At 38.1% G+C, this 12,787-nt stretch overlaps 2 protein-coding genes across 3 annotated transcripts in view; both read left to right on the forward strand.

Annotated features, from left to right (window-relative positions):
- The window catches only part of LOC131335226 (long chain base biosynthesis protein 2a), a 66,010-nt gene that overhangs the window by 14,860 nt on the left and 38,363 nt on the right, over positions 1 to 12,787 (forward strand). The gene's annotated exons all lie outside the window — the stretch shown is intronic.
- On the forward strand, positions 5,136 to 12,408 carry LOC131335225 (uncharacterized). Of its 2 annotated transcripts, XM_058370486.1 has the most exons (6): positions 5,139 to 5,462; positions 6,849 to 8,397; positions 8,519 to 8,770; positions 9,811 to 9,891; positions 11,002 to 11,565; positions 12,201 to 12,408. In XM_058370486.1, the coding sequence occupies exons 2-6, from the start codon at positions 7,216 to 7,218 to the stop codon at positions 12,255 to 12,257; spliced, it is 2,136 nt and encodes a 711-aa protein (XP_058226469.1). In that variant the 5' UTR covers positions 5,139 to 5,462; positions 6,849 to 7,215; the 3' UTR covers positions 12,258 to 12,408. The 2 variants fall into 2 exon arrangements, with proteins under 2 accessions (XP_058226468.1, XP_058226469.1); XM_058370485.1 differs by having other exon boundaries at positions 5,136 to 5,462; positions 11,002 to 12,408.

Below are 12,787 nucleotides of genomic sequence, written 5' to 3' on the forward strand. Positions count from 1 at the left end.
CCACAACATTAGACTCAGGCGAATACTGTGGAGTAATTTCATAGATAATTCCCAAAAACTGAGCAAAAGAGTTAAATTCAAACGATTCATACTCGCGGCCTCTATCACTTCTAATTCTTTTAATCTTTCTACCGAATTGATTTTCGACTTCTTGGAGGAATTCTTTAATTTGTCAAGTGCATCACTTTTATGTTTCACACAATATACATACGTATATTTTGAATAGTCATCAATAAAAGTGATAAAATATTTATTTCCTCCATGAGTTAAAATTCCTTCACACTTACATAAATCCGTATGGATTAGTTCTAACAATTCGGTATTTCTTTGAACACTTTTATGAGGCCTCCTTGTGATTTTTGCTTTACTGCATGTTTCACATTTCTCAAAATCTTTTTTCAGTTTGAGAATTAAGCCTAAACTACTCATGATTCCTACATATTTACTATTTACATGACATAGTCTAGCATGCCAAAAATTTAAGGAAGACAACATGTAAACAGAAACAGTAGTTGGTTTATTATTCTCAACGATTAGTTTGAACATTCCATCACATGCATATCCCTTATCCACAAACACTCTTTTTTTAGTAATTACAAACTGATCAGATTCCATAGTCTGCTTAAAGCCAGATTTGTTGAGTAGATAACTGGACATCAAATTCTTCCTCATGGACGGTGTGTAAAGCACATCTTTCAGAGTTAGCACACGTCCAGAGGTAAATTTCAAATCAATCTCGCCACTCCCAAGCACTTTGGTAGTACTAGAGTCACCAAGCATCACAATTTTTTCTTCTGCAAATGGAGTATAAGTTTTAAACCAATTTTTATCATAGCAGACATGCCTATTGGCACCAGAATCTGCCCACCACCCTTCCACACATTGAACCATATATATGTCTATAATCATAGCCACAAAAGGCTCTTCGGCAACATTAGCCTTTGGAGCATTCTGTGTTTTTCGAAACTTGTAAAATCGAGCAATATGCCCACTCTTGCCACAGACAAAGCACCCACCAGTTTGTTGTGCTTGTGAAGGGGGTCCTTGGTTCCAATTATTTTTTCTCATTTGCATTTCACCGCGAGATTTACTCTTATTTTTGAAAATTTTCTTATTTGGCTTTAAATAAGCATTCTTTGGAAACTGACCTCTGGGTAAGTTATTTTTTGCGGAAACTAAATTTACCTTAATGGTGAAGTGTCCATTACCATCGTGAGTCATAAGTGCATCTTAGCCTCTAGCCTCCTCCTCCACTCGGATGCGGGTAATCAAAGTCTCTAGGGACGTCTCCTTTTGTTTGTGGCGCATCGATTTCTGGAACTCCCTCCACAAATGTGGTAATTTGTCAATGATGTCTGCCACCACAAGATTGTCCCCAATTTTGATGCCTTCAGACCGTACCTCCGCCACAATCATTTGGAAATCTTGCATTTGCTCCACAGTAGATTTACCATCTATCATCTGATAATGGAAAAAACGGCTAGCTGCATATTTCTTTGCACCTGCTTCCTCAGTATTATATTTGCTCTGCAAGGCTTTCCAAATTTTCTTTGCAGTGGAGTAAGTAGTATCATAATAATCATAAAATTGATCTGCAAGGCAATTTAAAAGATAATACCGATAATTATACTCATCTGCATTATACTGCTCAACTTGTTCAAGATGAGCATATTTTTCATCATCGGTCATCCCATCGGTGGAGACTTTGTTGGGATCCTTCTCCGTTAGGGCATAGGCCACCTTGAGGAGACTAAGACAGAATAGCACCTTGTCTTTCCATCGCTTGAAGTGAGCTCCCTTAAAATTGAAGGGCTTGTTGAGATCTCCGACATTTTCATTGGGCTTCTCAGCTGTTTGGTCCTTTTTTTTGAATCTCCTTAAAATTGTTGGTGATATTACAAAGATTCACACCAAAATAAATATTACAATGGACAAATTAACAGGTTGAGTCGCGGAAATCTCGCTCTCTTTAAGGAGATTCAAGCCCACTACGGTACCAAACCGGTGCAGTAGAAAATCTCTGACTTGTCCCCTCTAGGATATAACAGCCCGATAATTTATTGTTTGGTTCGGACCTACTCTGCACAAGTAGGAGAACCCAAAGCTCCACAAATAAAATACCCTTACAGTTTGCCCAAGACTCTCACACCGACTAGTTTTTAGAGAACGAAGATGGAAGGGAGAATTGAATATGGAAGGCTAAGTGTTTTGGAGAAATCTTAGAATTGCCCTTGGCTTTCTTAGCTTAGATTGCTTCACTCAAGCAAGCCTTATATAGGCAAGAGAGAATCCAAATCAAATCTCTTCATTAATGACCAAATCTCACTTGGATATGGATAGATATGCTCTAGATTTGGAGGATATGGAAGATATGGATAGATATGAAAGATATAATCTAGATTTTATCTAGATTTGCTAGATATGGATAGATTTGCAAGATATACTCCTAGATTCTTCTAGATTTGCTAGATTTGTCTAGATATCCAAATAACCGCTAAGATAAGAGTCTCTCACGCAGATATACACATGACTTGTAAAAGTCAAGCACCATAAAATGTACAGAAATTTAATATTAAAATAATAAATTTCCAACAGGAGGTATTGTTACCAAAATTCTTGTTTTCTTTCCAATCGACGGAGAATCGACGGTAAATCGTATTGTAAAGCTTGCTGGAATGTGGATGTGAAAAGTGGAGTTTGGTTCCTTGCCGTATTTCAGGACTTCTTTGGAAACAAACAATGAAGTGGATGAGGTGTGGAAGAAGATTAACAAAATGGACTTTATTAACCCTCAAAGTAGAAGAACAATCAATCGAGATGATTGAGTGAACAATTACAAGTTAATTCTACTCCTAGAAAAGAAAAGATAAAGGCCTGATTGGCGTTGTTTGTGTGTCCTTACAATGAGGCCTAAAAAGGCTATTTATAGAAAAACAAAGATGTGCAGGAAATAACTTCCAAACTTCCCACTACTCTTTATTCTTTTCTTTGCTTCCACTTGTCCAAATAACTTCCCACTTTCCTTCAAATGTGTAGGAGCATGACAAGTGTCATTTTAACTTCCAAATGTGTAAGAACAAGCCAAGTGTCTTTTTAACCTCCAAGTAAATAGAGATACGCCAAGTGTCCTGCACATGTTATTAAAATACAAATACCAAAAATAATAATAAAATAGGTTGCATTTCCATAATCGCCACCTTTCGGTCGATTATCGACGGGCGGTGAATATATGGTCCAAACAGGTATTGTGCCTCATGGCACAGCAGAGCCCCCGGGTCCTACCGGATGTCATATAAATTGTCGCCATTCTTCCCTGAGCTAAATTCGTGCCTAATCTTCTCTGGCTATCTGCCTAAAGACATTATCATTTCCCTAAGGAAATACCTCTTAGTTTCAAATATTGTCATTTCAACTCGAAGCGGTTTGGCTAAGTGGGTATGAGAAAGCTAATTACCGTTTGTCCTCTTTGAAATCGCGTGTTTAAATTTCATGGAGGTCAAACATCCGAACTTTGAACCACTGGAGGGTTTGTCTAGTCATTAATTTCAGGGCTCGAGATTTGTGAAGGTGTGCGACATCTGGTTATAAAAAAAGATTATCAAAGTCATGCCTCTTGCTAATTGGGGTAGATTCTAGTGACAAATTATTCCTTAATAGTTAATGTTCAAATCAGTCAAATAATTTGCCTCGGCAGTAGTGGGCCTAATTAGGACTTTTTCTAATAGAAGAGAGTTTCTACGGGTGGCTTTGAATGCACAGATACCGATCCCGCAGCGAATTGAAAGCTTAATTTGCAAGGCAAATATCAGACCAGAAAATATTATCAACTACGGAATTGTAAATAAGTTTTTCTCATATCAGACCCTACGTAAGAGTAGTTTTAATTAGCATTCATCCATAAGTTTGTTTTTCTCATATCAGACCCTACGTAAGAGTAGTACTAGCATTCATCCATACACGCCACAATCAAATTGCCTTAAAAGGGGCAAAGGGAGAGAGAGTGCCCCTCTTTGCACGCGTCATGTAAAGCATAAGCAATCAAGATTCAAGAAGAGAGGAAGAGAGAGAGAGAGAGAGAGAGAGAGAGAGAGAGAGTCCAAACACGTCTCTGCCAACGTTTGTAAGATAACGTGGAGCATTTTAACAACAAAACTTGCACCACATCACTCCAGTTCCATTTTTTATGAAAGTGATAACGCCAACTACAATAAAGTACTACTCCACATGAGAATTCTATATCTATACTACTATATTATGAAGATAAAGGTTATCAATCCTGTCCTGTGAAATCACTTCAACAGTTACCTGTGGTAAGTTTCACTCAGTTAAGAAATTTCAGAGACTCAAGAATAGGTTGAACTTACCTAGAAAAAAAAAAGAAATTTTACGAATGAAACAAGAGAAGCTGCTTTTATCCCTCAAAATAGTTACCACGGTTTTGTTTGGAATAACTTGATCTTATAATCTCATTGGTAATTAGCAAGATAAAAGTGATTTTCCATTTTACGTTAATCTTCTCTTTCTTCCTTTCCCTCTTTAGCCTCTCTCAAAAGTTGGGGAGTTAATTGAACTTGGGTTGTGATAAAAAATGAAAAATTGAACTTGGACTGAATTAGGGCATGTGTGCACTTAAAGTCCATCAAATCCGTATTACCAATAGGAAAATTTGTAACCAACTCTTGATTTGGAAGAAAGCTCCCATCAATTTTGGTAAATTTCTAACTAGACTTTTAATAGCTTAAAGTTTAAGCCGTAAACTTACTAATGTATAGTCAACCTCAAAAACATTTAATTCCAAAATCCATTTATTTATTTCACCCTTAAATAGTTTAATATTTCATGTCCACAAACACTTTTAAATATTTCATGCATGTTTGGTTATCGAGTCTTATTGTTTTATTTGTCTTGCTATTTTATTTCGAGTTTGAATTAGCATACAACCGTGTCCAGATTTGAATTCAAAGTAAACAACATGAGACGTGAAAACTAATTAAACGACCCTCCGTCATTTTTATAAGCTATCCATATATATATATATTCTTGGAATTTTCATTTTGGTAATTACCAAAGGCTAGCCATTGTCAATAAAACACTTTTTGACTGATTGAGAGATGGCAGAATACTATGGACCGCAACTTGTGATTTCGAAGCCTGTGGTTTCACGAGTCCAAGCACATCACAACCAAGAAAATTATAGCTTACCCCAAAAAACGACCCATCTAGATGATGCAATATATACAATCCCCATAAACTATTGAAGGGCCTGCAAAGTTACAACCTCCATTTTAGAGAGAGAAACTTAACAAGAAGAACAGATGAAATTTGAGAAATAGCTTAAGAACCGCAGAAGCCAGAGGAAAAATCGATAACGAAGAAGAAAACTAAAGAAACAAATTGGGTTATTTTTTTTGGCCTCGTAAAATTCTATCGACTGTCGGTTATCTTTGGATCTGTGTGCTCTGGTGGGTATCTGATTATTGTTCTTCTATTAGTCTTTAAATTTTTTTCTTAGCTTTGATCGCATCGATATGGGCCCTTTTGTATCTGGGTTTGTATTTTATTGCTGTGATTGATATTTTTGTGAATATATGAGCTTGGAAGATTGTACTTTTGATTTGCTTAGTGTTTTTGTTCTTCATCAATTATGTACGAATGAAGAGATGTGATGATAGGTGTATTTGGACGTGATGTATTGCTTTCTGGGTTCAAACATGAGAGGACTGTTGTTATGTTAAACCACGGTTTTTGGGTTTATTTGAGTTTCCATCTGGTCTCCGATGATGAAAAGTTGTGGATTTTCTCAGTTTTTGAGCATTTTATACGCTGCCGCGAAATTCTGATGCGGAAGCTTTGTTCAATACTTATTTGATGCGATTTATAGGTGAAAAGTGAGCTAGTTATGACTATGTTGCTAGTGATTTTCTTATTTGTTTACCTTTCCGTTTTGGGCTTTAGTTTGATTTAATCTGCTTCATGAATTATTGACTGAGTGAACGTTGAACTTTGCTTGGAAAGTCTTCAATCAGAATGATGTCAAAATGAGATTCTGGTGTTCGCGTGGCAAAAAAATTATGCCTTTACTCTGATGTTTTGCATTCATCAGTTATGCGTTTTGAGGCATTACATTGCTTCAATTTTATAGCTTTCTGCGGCATGTACGATTTACAGTTGACATAAATAGACAATGTGCTTGTTGTAATTGATGTTTGGAAAAATCTAATGGTGGAACTGGAAATCACGCTGTAGAGCTCTTAGTTAATGTTGTTCTTGTTGCATATCGACCAGTACCTTGTTCAAAAAGTTCCATCTTCTTGAAAGAAATAAAGAGAATCCCTACCTCTATAGTTAGCAATGTCATTTTATGGATAATTTTTAGACATGGGCAAAATGCATGCTAATTGACAATGTAAGTGCTTTAATTTTTGTGAATATGATGCGTAAACTCTTTGAGTAGCAGGGAAACTGAGTTCTTAGCTCTCTTTGTATTCTCTTCTCTTGTCCGGACAAAAGATCTTACTTTCCGTATCACATATATCTCTGTTTTGTGCCTTGTTTTTAGATAGACCGTAAAGCATTGGATTCATATTGCTTGCTGTTGTGGAGGCTATACTCACTCAGATATCATTAACCACGTAAACTACTAGATGTCTTGATATCAGAAATATGGTGAAAATTTGTGGGATAGAGATGGGAAAGTACATCTGGTGATGTGTATGTGCTTTTATTTTGGTGAATATGAAGCTGAAAATTTGGGTCACAAGGCGACTGATTGGCTAAACTCTCTTCATATTCTCTTCTAATAACCAATAAAAGAAGTAGTCATGTGACTTTACTGATATATATCTCAGGTCTGGGGCTTGGTTGTAGAATAAACCATGAAACAGCGTGTTCATGTTTCTTGCGGTTGTGGAGGCAACGCTCATTCTTCTATCGGTGCTTGTTTGATATCTGGTTTATGTTTGTACAAGGCAGCTCGTGGTGGATTGAGGATCCATTTAGATGATCGATAGCTGCAACCTCTGAAGTAGAATTATGAGAGTCAGTTGGTCTGTCATTGCAATGGTAGCAGGGTTTAGAGCGTGAAGGTTCCGTCTTCCTATATGGCATTGGAGTGAACAACTCAAATTCAGTAGTTCCGTTGAAAAACTAGTGTCAGATTTAGTATTTATTTTTTGTCCTTTATAGCGAAGAAGTTACAAAAGAAGAATAATAGTTATGGGTTTGCCTCAAGCTTCCTCGAGCAATGTGGCAGAAGAAATGGTTCTATCACTGAGCACATTTGTGCAAACTCCGCCTCGACTTGTTAGTTTTAGCAGCTGTGATTTAGGTGGAGTCCATGTAGGTCACCCAGGCAATCGAATCCCATTGGATTTCCCATGCTCTTCTTCAAGAGAGCTCTTGAAGGATCCAGATGCTCTCAACTTACATAAAGATGGTGCAATCAACATGCCTACGTTGAAAATTGGTTCCGCAGAAAGGAATGGCTTTTTTAGTCGCAAAGGTGGTCGGAATGTGCATAGCCCGGTTTCAAGGATAGTGGGGTTTGAACCACGGGCATCGGATTCCCTCGAGGGAAACCAACTAGATGGAAGTCTTTCTTCTAGTTTGGTTAGCAGCAAGTGTAGTGAAACTGAGATCACTAGCTCACTAGCAAGAAAGCGGTTATTGTCTCCTTTGAATGGCATGCTTATACCAGATCGATTTGATGGTGAATCTCTTGATATCGGCAGCACCATTAATACCAGTGGTTCCCATTATTATTCTGTTCTGCAAGAGCCTAAGAAAGCTAATATGGGCAATTCGGCCTATCTTAGTCCTTCAATATGGTCCACTGATAGTTTCTTCACAGATGGCCCTTTGCTTGAGAAGGACTCTAAGGCCTTCAGTATATCTCCTCCTTCACCTGGATTAACTTGGATTCATGAAACAACTAAAGCTAAGTACCAAAAGGGCGAAATAGCCATACCACTGAAAAAGTCAGCCTCCTCTCCGCTTTCGTTGTCTCCTCTTGGTCCAAAGTTCTTTGGAGGAATGAAAACTTCGGGAGGGTTTGGGGCTGCAACAAAGGAGTTAGATGACAACTACTTAACCTTAAAGGACATGGAACAATCTCTTGATGGTACTATCTCTGGCATTTTCCTCTCGCAGAAAGAAGAGGATTGTAGAATGCCAAGCAGATCATTTCAAGATGTTCATCTTCTGCGGAAAAACTTTGACCGATTCACCCGTGACAGTACCTATGAAATTGATGGGCACTGGGGTCAGGATTCAACTGGTACTCCTCATGGAGCAAAGTTTGTCAGATCTTTGAGTGGGGCACCTGTTAGAAGGTCCTTGGTTGGTTCATTTGAGGAGTCCTTGTTATCTGGTCGTTTATCATCGGTTGTAGCCTGTCAGGTTAGTGCATGTGTTTATAAATCCTACATCTATGGATAAGTATGTAGTCTGTCCCTTCAAGTTTTTGTTAAGCTCAGCATGTGTTATGCTTTGTAATTCCTTTACAATTAATGATGTACAGAAAATTGATGGCTTCCTTGCCGTTCTTAATGTTACTGGAGGAAATTTCTCGCCACATCCTCAAAAGCTTCCATTTGCAGTTACCAGCATGGATGGAGATAATTACCGATTATATTATTCGTCTATAGATCTTGCAGGAAATTTGCCGTCAAATCGGCATAGAGGACCTAAAATGAAGAGGAGTCTTAGCATTGATTACTCTCGAGCAGAAAAGAGCCGCCTGCGGATACCTATTAAAGGGTGCATACAGCTGGTACTTCCACACCCTCCCCCAAAATCAGAATTGAGTCTTTTTTTGTAATGTCTACAATGGTTCTTGAGTTACACGAGGCTGATTCTGCAGAATTAGAATGATATAGTACCATTGATAGAGGGCAAATTAGAACCATTGGTGACTTGTGCAACACGAGGCTGATGTTTTATCTCATGAATTTGGGTAATCTTCTTTTGCAGTTGGAGTTTATGATTAGCAAAATATTGAGAACCGGTAAGAATCCAAAATGTAGGGATTGATTGAATCATTATCTTTCCATCAAACCCTGAGCCTGTATCCTTGAAAAATTCTGGATGGATTTGAACGTAATTGGAGAGTGGGGCCCAGTATGGAAGGTTGAAACCCATATCTTTGCTTAGTCCGCAGTTTCACTTGGAACTTTAAATCATATTTGTTTCTCTAAAGCTACTTTAGCTTTGCCACGAGAATTTCAAGAAAAAGTGGAGTGTATTTCATGGTATATATGTTTAAGGTGCAAAGTTCAAGTAAATGCACCTCACCTTTGTTTCTAGGAGATACTGGTTGATATATTATTTTCAAGTATGTGCATTGATGATATACTATATGGGGATTAGAATTCATGCTCTATTTTGTCTCCCATTCTGATTAGTGGCCGTAGAATCACCAGTCAAATAAGGAAATTGCTCTCATCAGGCTAAAGGTTTCCTATGGTGATTGCAAAACAAAATAACTTTGACACAGGAAGTGACGCTTGAAATAGTTGCTGATGCTGTAAAAAGAGCTAAACGAGGAGTGAAAGCACTAAGTTACTTTTTCAAATGGAAATGATTACGTTCTGTCTTAGACAAACTCTTATACAAAAGCGTACCCCTTGAGAGCATATCGACTAATGTTTTTCATTGTACTGTGCTGATGATTATCTTCCATGTGTTTACTATTGTTTTCAGATTTTGATTTTGTGTTTGGCAAGTTACTTTGTGGGCCTTTTACAATAAAGAGGCTGATTTATTATTATTTTTTCACTAGGTTAGACTAACAGACTGACTTGCTTTGGGCAGGTCCTCAGTAATCCAGAGAAGACACCTATTCACACTTTCTTCTGTAAATATGATCTGAGCGACATGCCAGCTGGTACCAAGGTGAGTTGCCATGGAACCCTGCAAAATCTTTTAAATTTTTGCCAAGTTGTAACATAAAAGTTGTGTTAGAATGTAAGCTGAAGATAATATATCTGCATTTAATATGGCTGAGTGCACGCCTAGTCAACTTTAGTTACCTCATAGTCATGCAATGAGATACGACTGACAAGTGGTTTTGGGTCTGTTGCGGTAATTTTGGTATGTGGTGGACACATCTCCTCACATTTAGAACAAAGGAAGAGAGATATTATAATGGTACTATTTGCAATGTAAGCATGTAAATCGAGTGAATGTTTGACTGAAGCGTAGTGGGGTAAGTGCTGAAATTGGCTGAGGTCATCATCAGCTTTATTGCGCTGTGCTATTTCAGCAATGAGAGGAACAAATAACCAGTAATGAAATAAACTTCACGTATTCTTTGAATTGGGAACTGAACTGTTTGTGTCTTGAGATGAGGGCTTATCATAGACCAAATTTGGTATGGTTCGGGTTGCTTAGTTGTGTAGCTAGACAGATGATCTCTGTGTTATGTAGTGTGGACTGTGGAGCCTGATGTTACTGTACACCGAGCCACACATGTCGCAGATGCATCCACAGGCAAAATTTCTCAAGCACTTATTTAGTAGTTCCATGGCCCCGTCTTTTTGTATTATTTCATAGCACAACTCCAATTTAATTCTCATTTGTCCTTCATCGTAGTGAAACAACCTCAACCATCTTAGACGTAGCCCTAGTTGGGTGAACCATGCATTCTCTAGATCTGCTTCGGGTTCTGCATAATTTTAGAACTTTGGACTTCTAAACAGGGTCATAAAGTTACTTGGGATCGAATTTTGTTCTCAGCACGCGTAAAAGAGGCTTTCTTTTGCTCTCTTTCCCTTTTCTTTCTTTTTTTTCTTTTTTTTGCTTCGGAGCACCATTCAGCCTTCCTAGTTTTCTGGCTTTACGCATCAATCTCTGAACACATGTCCAAAGTCGATAGAGGTCCATAGGATGGGACTCTGATTTATCCTTATAATGGATGGACGCAACTGAAGATCTAGAGTTTCCAGCTCACTCTTATTCACTTTTTTGTAAGCTGACTGTGTACTCTGTATTCAATTTGGACAGACATTTCTGCGCCAGAAGATTACTCTAGCTTCTTCGGCTCCAGCTTGTGTACTGGATAATGGAAATAAAGATCCTGAGATGAAAAATGATGTCAACAACAGCAAGGGGTCTCGTACTTCAAATGATTTTGCATGTGCAATGGAAATGGAAATGATGGAAACCAAAAGTGTTAGCTGTGCTGGATATGTCAATCAATCTGAAGCTGAAGGAGGAATAGGTTTGTTGCCCTCAAATTTGAGTGGATTTACCAGTAGTGCATGTAAAAAGACTGCTGCAGACAACAGTGCATTTATTAGAGACAGGTCTGAAACGAAATTCGTACATAGTGCTACAAAGATAAACGGGAATACTATGGGTTCTGGGGTTCTGCGTTATGCACTTCATCTCCGTTTTTTATGCCCTTTCTCTAAGAAGTCTTCAAGGACAGTGCAAAGGTGCAAATCTGCTCCTCTGTCTGCACCGTCAATAAGTGATTTGGACGCTGAAGGCGAACGGCGTTTCTATCTGTACAATGATATGAGGGTGGTGTTCCCTCAACGTCACTCAGATGCTGATGAGGGCAAGGTAAGTTGCAATACTACATTATGGGAGTTTACTGCTCAACTACTTGCTAGTTTCGTGGTGCGATTTGGCTTAGAATTTCTAGCCATGTGACTGGCCACCTAACAGTGTTGCCACTCAGAACTTCACTTAGTGTTAATTTGGGGTCGGTTATTTGCTAATTTAGGCAACCATTGAGTCATTTTATTGAGCATACAAGGGCGTATCGCTCACACATGGCATAGGCTTTAATCTAAATCTTGTGGTTGAATTTTGTAATTTTTTACTCACTGGTTCAGCCTAGTCTCTCTCGTAAAAAAATGCTGATTAATCTCGTCATATTTTTTGATGGATTTTCCTAAATGCGTATTGTACTCGTGTTGGACACTCATCACCGAGACAAGAAAATGAGAATTAGTTGGACACTTGGACATTGACTTAGCAAACATATTTTGATGTTGTCAGAACATCAAATCGCAGTTTGAAAGATAGGCTGCTGGAAGCGACTGCCAATATCTTTTGTTTTGCATAATCTATCTTTCTAGGTGTCAGATAAACCTGTGATTTTGCCTCTAGACTTGAGTTTCTGGCCATTCTTTTTGCTTGCGAATAATGTAACTAAGCTCCTGTCTAATGTGTAATGCTCTTTGTTTTGGCAGTTAAATGTGGAATACCATTACCCATCTGATCCTAAATACTTTGACATCGGCCAGTAAGACGTCCTGCTTCATCTCATTCTCTGGCTCTTGTGTACATATTTGTACAGGTTTTTCGCCTTTCACATTTTCTTATCAGACGGGGAAAACAACCCATTTTCACCTGTAAAGATTACATTTTCAATAAGGAAATCATTGATTTAGTTGTTCATTGAAGCCCTACCAGGTTGGCTTTAGTCTATTTCCTTTTCGGCTTCAACGGCTACATTACACAACCCATTTTTGGGTTTCAATTAGTATAATTTATAAAGTGAACCATGAAATTCGTTACGTGAGCCGCATTATGGGCACACAATTTATGCGGATGAAATGGGAGAAGGAAAAAAGACACAAATAAAAAGACTCTTAGTACTTGTTGGATTGGAATCTGAACGTCCATCTTCAGTTGTCACCACTGATTTGACTAAATTAATTCGCTACTTAGACAAGTAGGTACTAATATTTATAGTTCCTTTTTTAATAATTCGACCATAGTAATTCGTAACTTGGAGAACTACCATTTGTAATTTCACATTTGGTAGCTTTGCGTC

This window comes from Rhododendron vialii, chromosome 8a (assembly GCF_030253575.1).
Source record: "Rhododendron vialii isolate Sample 1 chromosome 8a, ASM3025357v1".
NCBI classification, from domain to species: Eukaryota; Viridiplantae; Streptophyta; class Magnoliopsida; order Ericales; family Ericaceae; genus Rhododendron; species Rhododendron vialii.

What these genes read in the sequence shown, in the direction of transcription:
- LOC131335225 (XM_058370485.1), top strand. Translation starts at nt 7,216, where the DNA reads ATGGGTTTGCCTCAAGCTTCCTCGAGCAATGTGGCAGAAGAAATGGTT. An exon ending in CATCGGTTGTAGCCTGTCAG is followed by an intron (nt 8,398 to 8,518) that starts GTTAGTGCATGT and finishes AATGATGTACAG; the next exon opens with AAAATTGATGGCTTCCTTGC. An exon ending in TTAAAGGGTGCATACAGCTG is followed by an intron (nt 8,771 to 9,810) that starts GTACTTCCACAC and finishes TGCTTTGGGCAG; the next exon opens with GTCCTCAGTAATCCAGAGAA.